Source organism: Geotrypetes seraphini, chromosome 5 (assembly GCF_902459505.1).
Source record: "Geotrypetes seraphini chromosome 5, aGeoSer1.1, whole genome shotgun sequence".
NCBI lineage: Eukaryota > Metazoa > Chordata > Amphibia > Gymnophiona > Dermophiidae > Geotrypetes > Geotrypetes seraphini.
Genome location: NC_047088.1, coordinates 268194746 through 268212226, shown reverse-complemented (window position 1 = coordinate 268212226; position 17481 = coordinate 268194746). Strand labels below are relative to the sequence as shown.

The 17481-nt window shown below is 44.9% G+C and overlaps 1 protein-coding gene across 3 annotated transcripts in view; it reads left to right on the top strand.

Annotated features, from left to right (window-relative positions):
- DNAJB2 (DnaJ heat shock protein family (Hsp40) member B2) overlaps positions 1–17481 on the top strand; it is a 246423-nt gene that overhangs the window by 35258 nt on the left and 193684 nt on the right. For all 3 annotated transcript variants that reach the window (XM_033946760.1, XM_033946759.1, XM_033946761.1), the window contains exon 2: positions 13280–13373. In XM_033946760.1, coding sequence (XP_033802651.1) covers positions 13346–13373 — 28 coding nt within the window. In that variant the 5' untranslated portion in view covers positions 13280–13345. The remainder of the gene's footprint in view (positions 1–13279; positions 13374–17481) is intronic.

Below are 17481 nucleotides of genomic sequence, written 5' to 3'. Positions count from 1 at the left end.
AGTACCGTCAACCGCTGCATTTCGGATCGTTATCGCGGCAAGAGAGATTGGCTATCTCCCCTCCCACAATGCGGTCACTCCCCCCCTACAAGATCGGGCAGGGGCTTGGGCTGCCTCTTGCAAGGATCTTGGGGGGGTCAGGGGCTCGCCGGGGCAGGAGGGCTTGGGTTCCCTCTTGCCTCGATGTTGGGGGGGGGGTTCGCGGCTTGCTGGGGCAAGAGGGCTTGAGCTCCCTTTTGCCCTGATCTTGTCGGGGGGGGGGGGTGGATTCTGTAACCGGTGTTTTTGACAGACACTGGTTACAGAATCCAGCTTTTAGGCAAAGGATTGTCTCCTTCGCCTAAAAGCTCTTGTGTTGGGCGTTTGGGACTTAAGCTTTTTTAGGTTGATTATATGTTGTTAGTGTAGACGTAGTGGTGGTCTGGACGTAGAAGAAAAACCTCTTTTTGAATGTTTTTTTTTGATAATGGACATTTTCCCTGCTTCTACTTTTGATGTTTAGGGCCTTAGGCCAAAAGGGGACTTAGATTTTTTTTTATTATGACCCTCCACATGCATATTTTTTATATATGCTTTTAATTTTAATAAAATTTCAAAAACTTAGTAATGCTGGATGAATCCTGGCAGTTTGTTAAGCTTTTGTTGTTGTTTTTTTTAGTCCCTTTTGTTTTGTCTGGGCAAATCCATGCAGTTCACATTCACAAGTGCTTTAAATAGAGCAGAATGTATGAAGGTTGCATTACAATGGGGGTAGGACTGAGAGCGTTTGTTTTTCGAACTGTAAAGTGTTACAAGTAAAAAATTGGTGGAGGGAATAATGTGTAGAGAAGAGAGAAATTTCAGGGAGAAAAACAGCTGAATTTACAGCTTCAGGAAGATCAAGTTTCAAGTTTTCATGTTTATTAGTTTCTTGCTAAACTGTCTATGAAAACATATCTAAACGGTTACAATAAAACTGGTTATGAAAGTAAAAACTATGTACAAAAATTAAAAGACGTACATAGACCATACTTGATTAACTAACATGAAGCCAAGAGGGATAAGAATAAATTATATTGTTAAGAAAAATTAAAAAAGGAGAGAAGAGGAGAAATGCAAAAGGTTGGGAAAAATGAATGTTTTCTTGATATGAAATGTTTATTCTCATGTGTTGAAAGTGTCCTTAAACAGGAACGTTTTCAGTTTGGATTTGAATTTTGTTATGGAAGATTCCTGTCTAAGATTCTGAGGCATTTCGTTCCATAAGGAAGGAGCTATGACAGAGAAGATTGTTTTACGTGTTGTACCTTTGCCCTTTTTATGTTTACAAATTGTATTTAATCCTTTTTTTTTCTTTTTACCTTTTGTATTTGGTTGGTCAAAAGTTGTATTAACTGTCTGGTTTGATCAATGTGTTTTTCTTTTTACCCCAATTTTATCGTAATTTGTAAATCGCATTGGATTATGATTTTGCGATCAAATCAAATTTTTAAATAAACTTAAAATTTGTATCATAAACAATTTGGTGGATTGAAAGGATTACAAACAAGGAGATTTTGGAGGTTTGATCTTAATGTTCTCAATGGAATATATGGAATAAGGGGGGGCGGAGCCTGCCGATCACGGAGAGTAGTCGCATGGAGTAGTAGCTCCTCCACACTGACGCCAGATTACAAGCTTATTGTGACCATTCCCTAACACGCTGGTTTTAAAATTTCTTTATTCGGTCCTGCTTCAGTCCCTACATGACTCCGCCAAAAATTATTAAAGGAGACGCGACCCCGATCCCGCCCAGCGGTAAGCGGCCTAAAACTGAAACCGGCTCTCCTGACAAAATGGCGGCAAAACACGAGGAGACGCAAATAGACATTCTCATTAAAGAAATGCGCTCCTTCAAGAAAATCATGCAGGAACAGGTTGATGCAACAAAATCGGTACGAGCTGAAATTGAGGCCTTAAATGATCAGTTCGTTGATGCCAGACACCGATTAGACGCCCTTGAAGAGCAAACATCTTCCTTAACTATGAAATGCACGCTGCTGGAAAAACATGACAAACTGCTGATCACGCTGCAGCGCGACTTGGAAGACCTGTCGAATCGAGGCAGACGCAGCAATATTCGTATCATTGGGATACCGGAGGCAGCGGAGGGGTCAGATACCATTTCCTTTCTAACAGAGTTTCTACCGAAATCGCTTGGTTTGTCGTTTGCAGTCCCGCTAGAAATAGAACGGGCCCATCGTGTCCCCTCACACACCTCGATGCATCTCACCAAGCCACGGCCCATTGTGGCGAAAATATTAAGATTCCAACATGCATTACAAATAATAAATGCAGCGAAAACGCATCCTCAACTGCTCTTTCAGGGTAAGAAATTTTTCATAGCTCCTGATGTCGCTAAATCTACTGCACTGAAACGGAAAGAGTTTTTATCTTACCGTCAACAACTGAAAGATCTCGGGGCCAAATATGGACTTCTATATCCAGCTAAAATGAAGGTGACCTACAATAACCACACTACTTCTTACTTGGAACCGGCGGACCTGAAATCTTTTTTGGACTCCATTCAAAATGCTATGACCTGAGATGTCTGCATTTTCCCTGGCTCTTTTTATTTCTAGGGAATAATTGATGTTGATTTCTGCTGTTGGTGTGGAGCGGTTCAATGCTCCTTGGGTTGCTCTTTGATACCCAGGTTCACCCATACGTTGTGATTTGTATGATACACATGTGCATGCTCTTATTTCCAAGTATGCCTTGTGTATGGAATGCTGATTCCTTTCTCTCCTTTTATTTTCTTACTTGCCTTCTCTCTCCTGTTACTTCTGTGTGGAATGGTGCTGCTGTACTCATGTCTGATATTTATCTGATTCAACATCCCTTGCTTAGGGATGGCGAATATGCAGCTATTTTATTATTGTGTTTTAGCTATGGCTGATCTCCATATCCTAACATACAATATCAATGGGCTTAATCACCCAATTAAACGCAAAAAGATGGTTAATTTAATTGCTAAGCATCCAGATGTTATTTTCCTTCAGGAGACACACCTTCCCTCTGCATCCGTTCTCAAACTATCCATCAAAGGTTATACATCTCATGTGTTCTCACCCGCCCCTAATAAAAAACAAAATGGGGTTTCTATCTTTTTTAAGAATTCCATGCCTCTCACTATATTATCACAAAAAGCGGATGCAGAGGGCAGGTGGTGCCTAGCTCATGTTGCACTACATTCTGTGGAGTATGTCTTTCTAAATATATACGCACCAGTTTCAGATCATCCAGAATTTTTCAGAAACATTCAATCTGTTTTGCTTGAATTCTCTTCCAAATCTTTGATCATTGGAGGTGATTTCAATCAAATTCAAGATATAGTCTTAGACAGATCCTCTTCTTGCAAACCCTCTCAATCCAAGACATACCTTGAATTACATAGCCTTATAAAAAACTTTTCTCTCCTTGATCCGTGGAGATTACTTAACCCCAAGGGCAAAGAATTCACTCACTTTTCACCTCCGCATAACACTTACACAAGATTAGATTACTTTCTTGTGTCCTCTAGCCTCACTCATCTCCTCACTGCTACTACCATACATCCTATCAATCTCACTGATCACGCCTCTGTCTCCTTGTACCTCCTCGCCTCTGTACCATCGATCTCTCCTCCCTCGTGGAGATTAAACAACCATCTTCTGATAGATGATGATGTCATGGATAAAATTAGAGCATTTACTGTTGAATTCTTTGATATTAATACCAAAGACCCTGAGGTATGCCCTTCAATTATATGGGAAGCGTATAAGGCCACGTTGAGAGGTGAACTGATTAAATTCTCGGCCTGGAAGAAAAAACTCACTTTGAAAAAAGAAAAAGAATTAGAATCCTCCATCAAACAACTGGAATTGCAACATATGGCGAATCATATTCATGATCCCTCTACTTATTATAAATTATTAAAACTCAAATATGAATATAATTCTCTATCATCTTACAGGGCTAGGCAAGATTTATTTGTAATGGCCTCCGGGCATTATATCGGGGACAATACTATGGGAAAACCACTTGCTAATTACCTTAAAACGAAGTCTAAAAGATTTACTATATCATCTATCTGTACTTCCTCAGGTCAACTAGTCACCAACGATGAATCTATCAAAGACCAATTTGAGCTATTCTATTCTCATCTTTACAACTCTGATCTTCCAACACCTACCCCTGACTTTGACTCATTTTTAAACAAGTTAAGTCACCCGCAATTAACAGTTTCAGCCAAAACTACACTAGAACATCCCATCTCTGTAGATGAAATCAGTTCAGCTATAACATCCATAGCGAAAAATAAAGCCCCCGGCCCAGATGGAATTACCAACGAATTTTATAAAAAATTTAGCGCCCTTCTAGCCCCATACCTCTTACAATATTATAACTTTATTCATACCTCTCCCGACAAACAATATAATTTCGCAGAAGCTACTATTGTAGTGTTCCCTAAACCTGATAGAGACCCAACCCTGGTTAAAAATTATCGCCCAATTTCTCTTTTGAATTTGGATTAAAAAATTTTGGCTAAAATACTTTCTACCCGGTTGAACAATGTTATTGCTGACCTAATCCATGTAGACCAAGTAGGCTTTATCCAACAACGCTACATAGGAGACAATCTGCGACTTTTTCACCATATTAATGCCTTTGCTAAGTCATCCTCGGAACCGGTAGTCGGACTGGCCATAGATGCTGAAAAAGCCTTTGATCGTGTAGAATGGCCTTTCCTACTACGGGTTCTTCGGTGGTATAATTTTGGTGATTATTTTATTGATTGGATTAAAACATTATATATGTGTCCAGCATCTAGGATTCTGATTAATAATTCTCTTTCCAACAAATTTTTTCTGCATCGTGGTTCTAGACAGGGATGTCCCCTCTCTCCACTATTGTTCAATCTCGCCTTAGAACCCCTCCTCTTAGCCATACGGCAATCCACTCACATTGAAGGTATCCCATCCAATCATCGACAAATCAAATTAGCGGCCTATGCCGATGATGTCCTTCTATTCATTCGTAATCCCACATCTTCTCTCCCAGCTCTTATCACTATTATTAAAGAATACTCATACCTATCCGGATACTTGGTTAATTGGGAAAAATCAGAGCTTTTTCCATTGAATGATTTAATTTCCCAAACGGATCTAGCTCACTTTCCGTTTCATTGGGCTACCTCACCAGTCAAGTATTTGGGCATTTTGATAGATAAAGATCCCTCCCTTATTATGGATCTTAATATTGCTAAGATTAAATCTCTCATTCAACAAACTCTGACCACCTGGTCCCCCCTGTATCTGTCATGGTGGGGTCGCCTGGCTTCGATCAAGATGAATCTTATGCCTCGAATTACTTATATTTTATCCATGCTACCATCACTGTGTAAACAATCGATCTTCTCTTGGATTGATAGGAACTTACTGCGTTTTCTCTGGAATAATAAACAACCCCGAATTGCTCTCACCAAATTACGTGCCTCAAAGGAACGAGGGGGTATGAACTTACCTGATTTCTACCTCTATTATTTGGCTTCACTGGCTAAATATGGAGCTCATTGGACACGAGATCACTTCCCCTTGGATCTACCTCCTTGGTTGGAACTGGAAATTCATATCTGTTATCCTTTTCCCTTACATTCTTTCTGTACCATGCTTATTCCTACCCCTTTGAAGAAATATGGTTTATTAAGTGCAACTCAACAGGCGGTGCGACGTCTGGATGCCATGACAGACTCCCCGTTATCTAGTAATATCACAATGTCTATTTGGAACAATCCCAGATTAAAACATAATAGTAAAATGTTCTTTTGGAAAAAATGGCAAAAGACAGGCCTTTGGTTTGTAGATCAACTCCTGCATAATAACAAGTTAATGACTTATGCCTCCTTCTGTACTCAGTTTCCTTCCCTTGCGAATACTTACTCTCAGTGGTTGATTTTGACTTCGACCATATCTTCTGTGCTTTCCTCCCTGACGCCTCCTTCTTCCAAGTCTTCACTCCACACTTGGAACAATATGGCACTATGCGGAGGGAAAGCGGTTTCTTTGTTTTATAATATTATGAGAGACTATAAATACACTTTCTCCTGTCAAGATATGATTCACTGGAAATCGATGATATCATCATCCTTCTTGAACATTAACTGGTCCCTCTACTGGACGAGGACTAATCGCCCACTACTGTCCTCCAGGGTTTCCCAATCCCTTTATTTTGTGATGTGGCAAGCAAATTGGACACCTCATCGCATGTGGAGGGCGAAACTGAGACCTACTCCTACCTGCTGGCATTGTCAGACCACTGATGGGACCTTGGATCACATGCTATTCCATTGTTCTGCTGTTCGTCCTTTCTGGGACAGCATTTGGAAGACAATTAAAACTGTTACAACCTGTCAATCAGATATCTCCTTTGACATTGTTATGCTACGTTCTCAACATCCTTGCTTTGTCAACACAGACTGCCCGACAAAACTGATAGACACTATGTTTGCCATTGCTATTATGCATATCCTTCGGAATTGGAAATCGGCTTCACATCTGGACTATACGTTCTGGTGGAATTCACTGTGTATGTATAATAAACATGAACAATATGTCATTGAAAAGCGCTGCATTTCACATCTTCCCTCTAAGATCCCTACCTCGCCTTGGAAATATCTTGAAAAGGCTCATTAATGTGTGTTATCAACCATTCCACACTTCATCTTTCGATTTTGTTTTCTTCCTTTCTTACCTCTTCCTTCCCTCTCCCTTCCTTTCTCTCGCACTGTTGTGCTATTTCTTGCTTCATGATCAGCTTTTTCCCCAGTGATAATGTGATAATTCTATTGTTATACTAAATATGGATGCATTTCAGTGTGATTCTTGATTATGTTTTTTGTATTACTCAAAAACTCCTAATAAAAAGTTTTAAACTGGAATATATGGAATAAGTATTTTGTTGATAAAAGCTGAAGAATGTTCAAGTCTAGTTTTAAGAGTGAGAAGTAGGATTTTGAATGTTATACGGTGTGGGCAACCAATGAGCATGGTCAAATTTTTAAACTTTATATATAATTTTTACTGCTACGTTTTGAAGAATTTGTAAACATCAGAATTCCTTCTGTGTTATACCTTGATTTATTCCAGGACAAGCAGGCTGCATATTCTCACATGTGGGTGACGTCATCTATGGAGCCCCGACGCAGACAGCTTTTCAAGCAAACTTGATTGAAGATTCAAGTTTGCTGTGCTGCACCACGCATGCGTGCCTTCCTGCTCCACTAGAGGGCGCATCCCCTCCTCGTGGTCTCCAGTTCTTTCGTTTCCACGGAGCCAAGAAGTCCTGGTTTTTTTGGTTTCTGCCCTAACGTGCCTTCTAGCACCATGGCTTTCTTGTTTTTGTGTTGGAGAGTCGCTGTGCGCATGTTGTTTGTTATTTTGTTCGAGTTTTTTTCCTTCGCAATCTTTTTTGCAGCCCGGGGGCTCCCGGGTTGTCGCGGCTGCGTGGCCTCGTCGGCCGCGGCCTTTTTTTGCTTATGTCCGGGCCCTTGACCGGGTTTAAAAAGTGCACCCGGTGCGATCGTCTCCTTTCCATCACCGACCCGCATTGCTGGTGCATTCTTTGTTTGGGGGCTGATCATCCGACCGAGTCCTGCCCCAGGTGTGCCACATTTCAGCACCGGGCCCTTCGTCGACGTAAGGCCCGCATGGCGGATCTTTTTGCGGTTAACCAGCCCTCGACCTCGGCCTCGGCTTCGGCCCCGGCCTTGACCTCGGCCTCGGGTACCTCGGCCCCGCCTCGGGACTCGACCCCGAAGATCTCGGCGAAGACCTCGGCTCCGGATAAGTCCCCTCTTCCTCGCGCAGGTTCTACTCCGGCGAAGAAGCCTTCCTCGGGAACGCTGACTGGGCCTGGTGGGAGCTCCCAGCCCGTTGCGTCGGCGAAGTCCTCCAAATCCTTGAGTCGTGCCTCCGCTACTAGGGAATACTCTGCATCGAGGTCGCCCTCGGTGGAGTGCATGACAGCACCGGACATGCCTTCTATGATGCCCGTGCCGGTGTTCCAGGATATGCTCCGGGCGATGATTTCGTCGGAGCTGTCCGCCGCGCTGGCCCATCTTCAACTGGCCTCGACCTCGCGTGCGCTGGACCAGCCTGAGTCACGCATCGGAGCTCCGGAGGCCAAGGTGCGCCTATGCCGATGTTTGTCCTCGTCCTCGGACTCCTCCCCCCGGGCCTCGAGACGCTCTTCCCCCGCGGGGTGAAGCGTCGATCAAAGCACGATGCGACCTTGATCCTGAGGGTTTCTAAGAAGGCCCGAGGTTCCCCTCCGAGGCGAGGTCGCTCACCGACTTCTCGTGCAGTGGGACCGCTGAGGGTTACTGAGTTGTCTCTCGATAACCCTCGACATTTGCTCACTCCCCCTCGGTCCGGGGCTCCGGACCGGGACTCGAGGCTTTCGCTGAGGGAGTCCGGGGACAGGTCCCCGACCCGTCGTCGGTCAGTACCCCGTACCGCGACGTCGTTTCCGAGGGGCTCCTCGAGACGTTGCAGGTCCTCGACCCCTGCGCGCTCTTTGAGTGCCTCCTGGGGTTTGGAGCGCGCTACGGAGTGGGAACCTCGCTACTCGAGGGAGGCTTCCCCATCCTTTTCAGCCCCGAGGCGGTCTCGTTCAGCGTCGCCTACCGAGGCCAGGGGGGGCGTCCCGCCCTTCCTTCACACGATTTGTTCAGGACATGGGTTGGGTGCTTAACTTGGACCTCCAGTCTGACTCCAGGTATTCGAAGGAGTATCTGGCGGAGTTGGACATGCCGTCTCCTCCTAAAGAGTCCCTTAGGCTGCCGTTGAACCCTGTGCTCCGGCAAACCCTTATTCGAAATCTTGAGACTCCCTATATGGTGACGGCTGTCCCCTCTAAGATGGAGTCCAAGTACCGTACGGTGCCCTGCCCAGGGTTCGAGCGTCCGCAACTGTCTCACCAGTCGTTGCTGGTGGAGTCGTCCCTTAAAAAATCTCACCCGTCCCGTGTCTCGGCGGCGGTCCCACCGGGTCAAGAGGGCTGGACCCTTGATAAATTTGGCCGCAGGCTTTATCAAAACTCTATGATGGCCTCTAGGGTGCTGAATTATTCCTTCACCTTTACGTCCTATTTAAAACACCTGATTGGATTGTTGACGACCTTCCAGATGGACTTGCCGACCTCACGCCAGGGGGCGTTTGGCCTGCTACTGGAGGATTTTTCGAATTTACGGCTTCATCTGTTCCATGCGGCGTATGATGGGTTTGAGCTATCATCCAGGGTCTCTGCTTTTGCGGTGGCCATGCGCCGGCTGGCTTGGCTGCGCCTGGTCGACATGGACCCAAATCTGCAGGATCGGCTGGCTAACCTCCCCTGCGTGGGCAAGGAGCTGTTTGATGACACCATTGAGGCGGCTACCAAGCGCCTCTCAGAGCATGAGAAGTCGTTTGCTTCCCTGGTCAAGCCGAAGCCATCCACGTCGAGGCCATACCGAGCCCTCCCGCGGCGTTATCCGCAAAAGTCTACTCCGGCGTTCTCCCGACCGCCGCCCAGACGTCAACAGGCGCATCCTAGGGCCTTGCCCAAGTCCCAGATGCCTGCCGCTGCTAAGCCTTCCCCGTCTTTTTGACGGGGTGAGCGGATGGGGGCGGGCCCCCTCCGCACTGGTGTCAGGCCTTCTTCCCATCGGGGGCCGCCTCAGAGCTTTCTACCCTCGTTGGGCGACTATCACGTCGGACGCATGGGTCTTGAGGGTGATTTCCTCGGGCTATTCCCTGTGCTTTCGGGAGTTTCCTCCCGACAGCCCCCCAAGCGCATGTCCTTCCAATCGGGCGCAGTTGTCCCTCCTTCTCTCGGAAGCTCGGGCTCTTCCTTGCCTGCGGGCGGTGGAGGTAGTCCCCCCTTCTCAACAGGGGCGGGGTTTTTACTCCCGTTACTTCTTAGTTCCGAAAAAGACCGGGGACCTGCGCCCGATTCTGGACTTGAGACGCCTCAACAAATACCTTGTGCGGGAGAAGTTCCGGATGCTTTCCCTTCCGGTTCTTTATCCCTTGCTGGACGAGGGGGACTGGCTCTGCTCCCTCGATTTGAAGGAGGCCTACACTCATGTCCCGATGTATCCCGCATTTTGCAGGTTTCTGCGCTTTCAGATGGGAGAGTACCATCTTCAATATCGGGTCCTCCCCTTTGGTCTGGCTTCGTCCCCTCGAGTCTTCACAAAGTGTCTCGTGTTGGTCGCGGCGGCCCTGCAGTCCAGAGGTTTTCAGGTGTTCCTACCTGGACGACTGGTTGATCAAAGCACCGTCCAGGGAGGGGGTTATCTTAGCGACCCAACAGACTATTAACTTCCTTCAAAATCTGGGGTTCGAGGTGAACTTTCCCAAATCTCAGTTGTGCCCCTCTCAATCCCTACAGTTCATCGGGGCCGTGCTGGACATGGTTCGCCTCCGTTCGTTCCTTCCTCTTCCTCGGCTGGAGAAGCTCATCTGTCTGAGTCAGCATGTTTCTCTGCTGTCCTCAGTCTCAGCTAAACGCATGATGATTCTTCTGGGACATATGGCTTCCACCGTCCATGTCACACCGTTTGCCCGATTGCATTTGCAGATCCCCCAGTGGAAGTTGGCCTCACAGTGGCGTCAGGATCGGGACTCGATATCCAGTCCTGTGATGGTGACTCCCTCTTTGAGACGCTTGCTCCGTTGGTTGGCCAACTCTTCCAATCTTTCCAGGGATTTGCTCTTTCTCGCCCCTCCACACCACAAGGTCCTAACCACGGACTCTTCGGAGTATGCTTGGGGGGCTCATCTGGACGGGCTGCGCACTCAGGGACTGTGGTCGGCGGAGGACCGTCGTTGCCACATCAATGTCTTGGAGCTTCGGGCCATTTATCTGGCCGCTGTGGCCTTCCGCCACCTGCTTCACGATCGGGTGGTTCTAGTCCGGACGGACAATCAGGTGGCAATGTATTATGTGAACAAGCATGTCTCAGTCGGTAAGAGAGATTTTGGAAGCTTCTCGTAAAGTTTCGACTAGACTCTGCTTTTCTCAGAAGTGGACTAGATTCTCTTCCTGGTGTTCGTCTCATCATCTGGATCCTTTGTCGGTTCCGGTGTCCTCGGTCCTGGAGTATATGCTTCATTTGTCTCACTCCGGTCTTAAGACAAATTCTATTAGAGTGCATCTTAGTGCAATTGCTGCCTTTCATCAACAGCTTGATGGGAAGTCCCTTTCTCTTCATCCTTTGGTTTCTCGTTTCATGAGGGGTCTCTTGAATGTCCATCCTCCTCTCAAGCCTCCCCCGGTGGTATGAGATCTCAATGTAGTTCTAGCTCAACTTATGAAGCCTCCGTTTGAGCCTATGGATAAGTCTCATCTCAAGTTTCTCACTTGGAAGGTGATCTTCCTGCTTGCGCTCACTTCTGCTCGACGAATTAGCGAGCTGCAGGCTTTGGTAGCGGACCCACCTTTTACTGTGTTCCATCATGACAAGGTGGTTCTCCGCACTTATCCTAAGTTTTTGCCTAAGGTGGTGTCTGATTTCCATCTCAATCAGTCCATCGTTCTTCCGGTGTTTTTTTCCAAAGCCCCACTCTCATCCTGGCGAGGTGGCGCTTCATACCCTTGACTGTAAGAGGGCGTTAGCTTTTTATCTTCAACGCACTCATCGGAAGGTTTCTCAACTGTTTTTGTCTTTCGATCCTAATCGGTTGGGACGTCCTGTTTCCAAGCGCACCTTGTCCAACTGGTTGGCGGCTTGTATTTCCTTTTGCTACGCTCAGGCTGGTCTTGCGCTGCATGGTCGGGTCATGGGACATAAAGTCCGAGCGATGGCAGCTTCTGTCGCTTTCCTCAGGTCTACGCCTATCGAGGAAATTTGCAAATCTGCCACTTGGTCTTCGGTTCACATTTTTACCTCCCATTACTGCCTGGATACTCTGTCCAGGAGCGATGGCCAGTTTGGCCGGTCGGTTTTGCGTAATCTGTTTTCTTAAATTGCCAACTTCCCTCCGTCCCTTTTTGGTTAGCTTGGAGGTCACCCACATGTGAGAATATGCTGCCTGCTTGTCCTGGGATAAAGCACAGTTACTTACCGTAACAGGTGTTATCTAGGGACAGCAGGCAGATAGTCTCGCAACCGTCCCGCCTCCCCGAGGTTGGCTTCTTTGCTGGTTATATGAACTGGAGACCATGAGGAGGGGATGCTCCCTCTAGTGGAGCAGGAAGGCACGCATGCGTGGTGCAGCACAGCAAACTTGAATCTTCAATCAAGTTTGCTTGAAAAGCTGTCCGCGTCGGGGCTCCGTAGATGACGTCACCCACATGTGAGAATATCTGCCTGCTGTCCCTGGATAACACCTGTTACGGTAAGTAACTGTGCTATATGGAGTTACAGTAATCAAGGTGAGAAATGACTAAGGAATGGATAAGAATGTTGAGTTATTTACTGGAGTATTTTGTATCACCAGAGAGCAGAGGTAAAAGGGACGTTCAAGCCATATTGCTAAAACTAAAAGGCATTTTTCCGCAGCTCAGTTTACCATGGGAGTTACTAGCATGTGGTAACTTGATACAGCAGGTTACTTGTTCCCTTTCAAGGACTGGGCTACAGTCCTGAATGGCTGCCTACTTCCTGGGGTGACTTCAGACTTACCTCTCCAAACCTCAATCTCTGGCTGGTTAACTGGAGCCCCTCCCAAGCAAGCACTGAGGTGACCTCTCTAGCCATGCTACCTATTTTAATCTAAGCCCTCTGGGTGGCATTAGTCACATCACGTGACAATGCGATTCCTGAAGGCTCCGCCCTAGTCTCGTTACCTTACTTCTTATATATATTTCTATTTCCTTTCTGTCTTCCTCTACTTATGGCTCCAATTCACTTTCTTCTTCTCATTCTCTCCCCAATCTCACTCCCTCTCCTTTCCATGCTACAAGTTCTCACTATCCTTCTTTTCCTATACCCTCACCAGCAATCTTGCCATCTACCTTATTCTCCGCTCTTAAACTCAAACATTTTCTTCTTTGCCTTTGAGCACCTCCTGTCTTTGACATTGCTGTCATTATTCCTCTTTGCTTTGTTGCATTCTCCTACTCCTGCTCACCACTGGGGATGTCAATCCCAACCCTGGCCCTCTACACCATCAATTTCATATGTGCAAATTTTATGTTCACTAACAAAAAGAAAAAAAACTCAATGCTGAAATGATCAGTGAAGTAATAGTGGAGATACTGTTTTATGCTTATCTGTTTGTTTTGTGTCTTCCAGATCTCTGACCCATCTTGGCAGAGGACATCATGGTGGATTACTATAAGATTCTTGGGGTGTCGAAAGATGCCTCAAAGGATGATATCAAACGGGCGTAAGTTAATCTATGTGAAAGTTTTGTAGAAAAGCAAAAAATTCCCTAATCATTGAACCAATGAGATGGATTAGAAATGCTTTAAATAGGATAACTAGAAACATCATAGGTGTCTGTTCTCAGTACTGTTCCCTCCTATGCTGAGCAGGAGTCTCCATCTGCATTTCTGCCAGCGGGGATGGTGCTTCAATATTGTGTGTGTGTGTGTGTGTGTGTGGATTAAGATTTTCTAATAATTTATCGGGATAAATAGAAATACAGCAAATAACAGGTCTGAAAAAGCTAAAATAGTCAAAACATCAAAGCCATACAATGAACAGCAGATGACCAGAAAACCTACCCCTCGGTGATAAGCCATCAAAGAAAAATGTGAGACCAATCAAGGTTGGAGGTCTCACTAAGACTGATTATGGTAGCCAGATTCTTCAAAACGTACCTATATTCCTTGGAGGGGATCACAATACGCTTCCAACAGAATGCCAAGCAGAGCCTAGCAGCAATAGCAATTAAAACAAAAATTTCTGAACCTCAATGTCTATCCCTTGTGGAGCTCCATTCAGTTTCCTTAGGTATTACAATCTTCAAGACATACTGTAACAACTTTATAACCAATTCGTCAGTAGTTCAGAATTTTAAACATCCCCACCATATATGACAAAAGAAGCCCAGTTGACCAAACTCCAGCACTCATCCTTACCTATCTTAAAAGATTTTCTGAAGTTGGACAGGGTATAGTACCATTGGAAAATGATTTTATAGCCATTTTCTCTCAAATGGAATACTTTAACATTCCTATAATATCTTCCCATTGTATATTCGTTAATCAATAATCCTAAGAGGCCTCCCACCATTCCTCATACATATGGAGGTGTTCATAACAAAAGAGCTTTGTAAAATCAAGATCAAGTCCACTACCGTCCACTATTTTGATATACTGCCTATCTACCAGTCTAGGTGGTGTACGAACATATAAATTCCAAAGCAAAATGAAAAAGGATTAAAACAAATTATAAAGAGGGCCTAACAAATACAGACAATGTACAGAATTTACAGAAAACAGATGTGAGACCCACTAGAAGGAATCCTGGAGTAGAATAGGCGTGTATAGGAGTGTTATAAAAATAAAGTTGATGTATGGCTTGGGATACGTACTCAATTTTTTTTTCCTTCTCAAGTGTGCTGGCAGTAACAATGGCAATGGGAGCCTGCCAGCATAAAGAATTAAGGTTCCCTAGTGGAAGCCAGGGGAGCACTTGTAATGAAATCAGCCCCATCAGTTCCTGACTCCAACTGAAGTCATTGTTTATCAGGGAAGGTAACCCACTCGATTGCCCTAAGTTGAACAGCCAAACACATTCTACCCTTTTGTATGCCTCCAACCTCCAAAAATAATTCTTGGAGCTTCTATAAAAAGGTTTTTGCCACTCCCAATTCCAAACTAGCAAACAAGTATAAAAGTTTAGATGTTACTGAGTTTACTGTTCCAAGCCAGGACACCCTCAACCCCTCCCATCTTTCCAAGTCAGCTAGCATGGTTTCAAGAAGAGAAGGATAGTTAAGAGCAAACATCTTGGAAAGATCTGCTGGAATGTTCTCTTAGGCTTCTGTGGCTGGTGTCATAATTGTTACAGTTGTCTGGGTCTCGCTGTGTCTGGGTAGGTAGAATCGGTGTTTCAGCCATCATGTTGTGCCTTTCTTCAGGGTATGCAATGAGTTCTGTAGTTTGTTTTTATGTATAGTGGGTCCTTTAATCTGATTGACTGGGATTTGAGGTGATTGAGGCAGGAAAGTCCATTGGTCATGAATTTGGATTTTGGCAAGAAATTTTGTTTGTCTCAAATTTGAATTTGTGGAGGAAAAGTCCGTTGGACACAGTTTTTAAATAATGTCAGAAAAGAGACTAAAAACTCTGAGATGGAGGTGGAAGGTGTTTGTCCTGGGCCCCAGTCTTTTTGGCACTAAATTACTTTTGAATGAGTGGTTGCCATGCTTTTATGGAGAGCCCTTTATCTCCATTGACGTTATTGAGGTGCCTTGCTATCTCTATTGCCTCTTTGAGTCTTCTTGGCCACCAGTGGTCTTCTTTCTCCAGGACTTTTTGTGTTCTCAAAAATAATCGTATGACCAGTATCCTTGGCATGTAGGGTTACAGCTGATTTTTCTGTGTTGCATAGCTTGTGGTGTCTCTTGTGCTCTTTCAGCCTTTCATCTATGGTGCGTCCAGCTTCACCAATGTAAGATTGGCCACAACTGCATGGGATTTCATACAATCTAAGGGTTTGGAGCAGAGGTCACCGGTCTTTTACAAGTGAGTGTGGATGCAAGTTTCTGTGATGTTTTTCTTTAGAAGTTCCCCTGTTACTCCTTGGACATAGGGGAGCACTAACATTTTTTTCTTCTGTCAGTGTTGTCCACTAAAGGTTGCATAACCAGCCTGTCACCTCCCAGTACATATGGCTCCCTCGGATTTCAACTTCCTAAATGCATCACTCTGCACTTTGCATTGAATTTTAGCTGTCAGACATCAGACCATTCTTCTAACCTTTGCAAATCCTTTTTCATGTTATCCACTCCCTCCGGGGTGTCCACTCTGTTACAAATCTTAGTATCATCCACAAAAAGACAAACCTTACCTTCTAAACCTTCAGCTATGTCGCTCACAAACATATTGAAAAGAATCGGCCTCTGCACCAATCCTTGAGGTACTCTACTACTCACCTTTCCTTCTTCTGAGCAAATTCAATTAACCACCACCCTCTGGTGTCTGTCCATCAACCAATTTCTAATCCAGTTCACCACTTTGGGTCCTAACTTCATCCCGTCAAGTTTATTCAAGAGCCTCCTATGAGGAACTTTACATTACATTACATTAGTGATTTTCTATTCCGCCATTACCTTGCGGCTCAAGGCGGATTACACAAGAGTTGTCAGGAGGTTACAAGAGTTGTAACATTACATAAGAATTGTGCCAAAGGCTTTGCTAAAGTCTAAGTAAATTATATCTATCATACTACCTTGATCCAATTTTCTGGTTGCCCAGTCAAAGAATTCTATCAGACTTGTTTGACACGATTTACCTTTAGTAAACCCATGTTGCCTCGGATCTTGTAATCCATTTGATTCTAAGAAATTCACTATCCTTTCCTTCAGCAACGCTTCCATTATTTTTCCAATAACTGGAGCGAGGCTTACCGGCCTGTAGTTTCTTGCTTCATCTCTGCGAACACTTTTGTAAAGAGGGACAACATCTGCTCTTCTCCAGTCATATGGAATCTCTCCCGTCTCTAAGGATTTATTGAACAAATCTTTAAAAGGACATAGTAGATGACGGCAGATAAAGACCCGAATGATCCATCTAGTCTGCCCTTTCTGATCCAATTTAAACTTTTTCTTCTTAACTATTTCTGGGCAAGAATCCAAACCTCTACCTGGTACTATGCTTGGGTTCCAACTGCCGAAATATCTGTCAAAACTACTCTAGCCCATCTATACCCTCCCAGCCATTGAAGCCCTCCCCAGCCCATCCTCCCCCAAACGGCCATATACAGACACAGACCGTGCAAGTCTGCCCAGTACTGGCCTTAGTTCAATATTTACTATTATTTTCTGATGCCAGAATCTTTCTGAGCTTCTTCAATATCTTGGGATGGATCCTGTCTGGTCTTATGGCTTTGTCCACCTTCAATTTTTCAAGTTGCTCCTAAACACTTTCTTCTGTGAACAGCATAGTATCCACTTCATTCTCACATGTAACTTCCCAGGTGGGCACCCACTCAGACATTCGAGATGCTGTCCCCATTTGTTAGCACTAGATCCAGTATTGCTTTTTCCCTTGTGGATTCTATCACCATTTGTCTGAGCAGTGCCCATTGAAAGGCATCCATGATCTCTTTACTTCTTTCTGAATCTGCAGACTGAAATTTCCAGTCCACATCTGGCAAGTTGAAATTGCCCAACATCAGTACCTTCCCTTTCTTTCCCAGTTTTTAGATATCTGCAACCAGATCTTTATCAATTAGTTGCAATTGAAACGGAAGTCTAGAAAACACCCATATAGGTAAAAGTTCCATCATCTTTTTTCAGAGCGATCCATATCACTTCTTGCTTT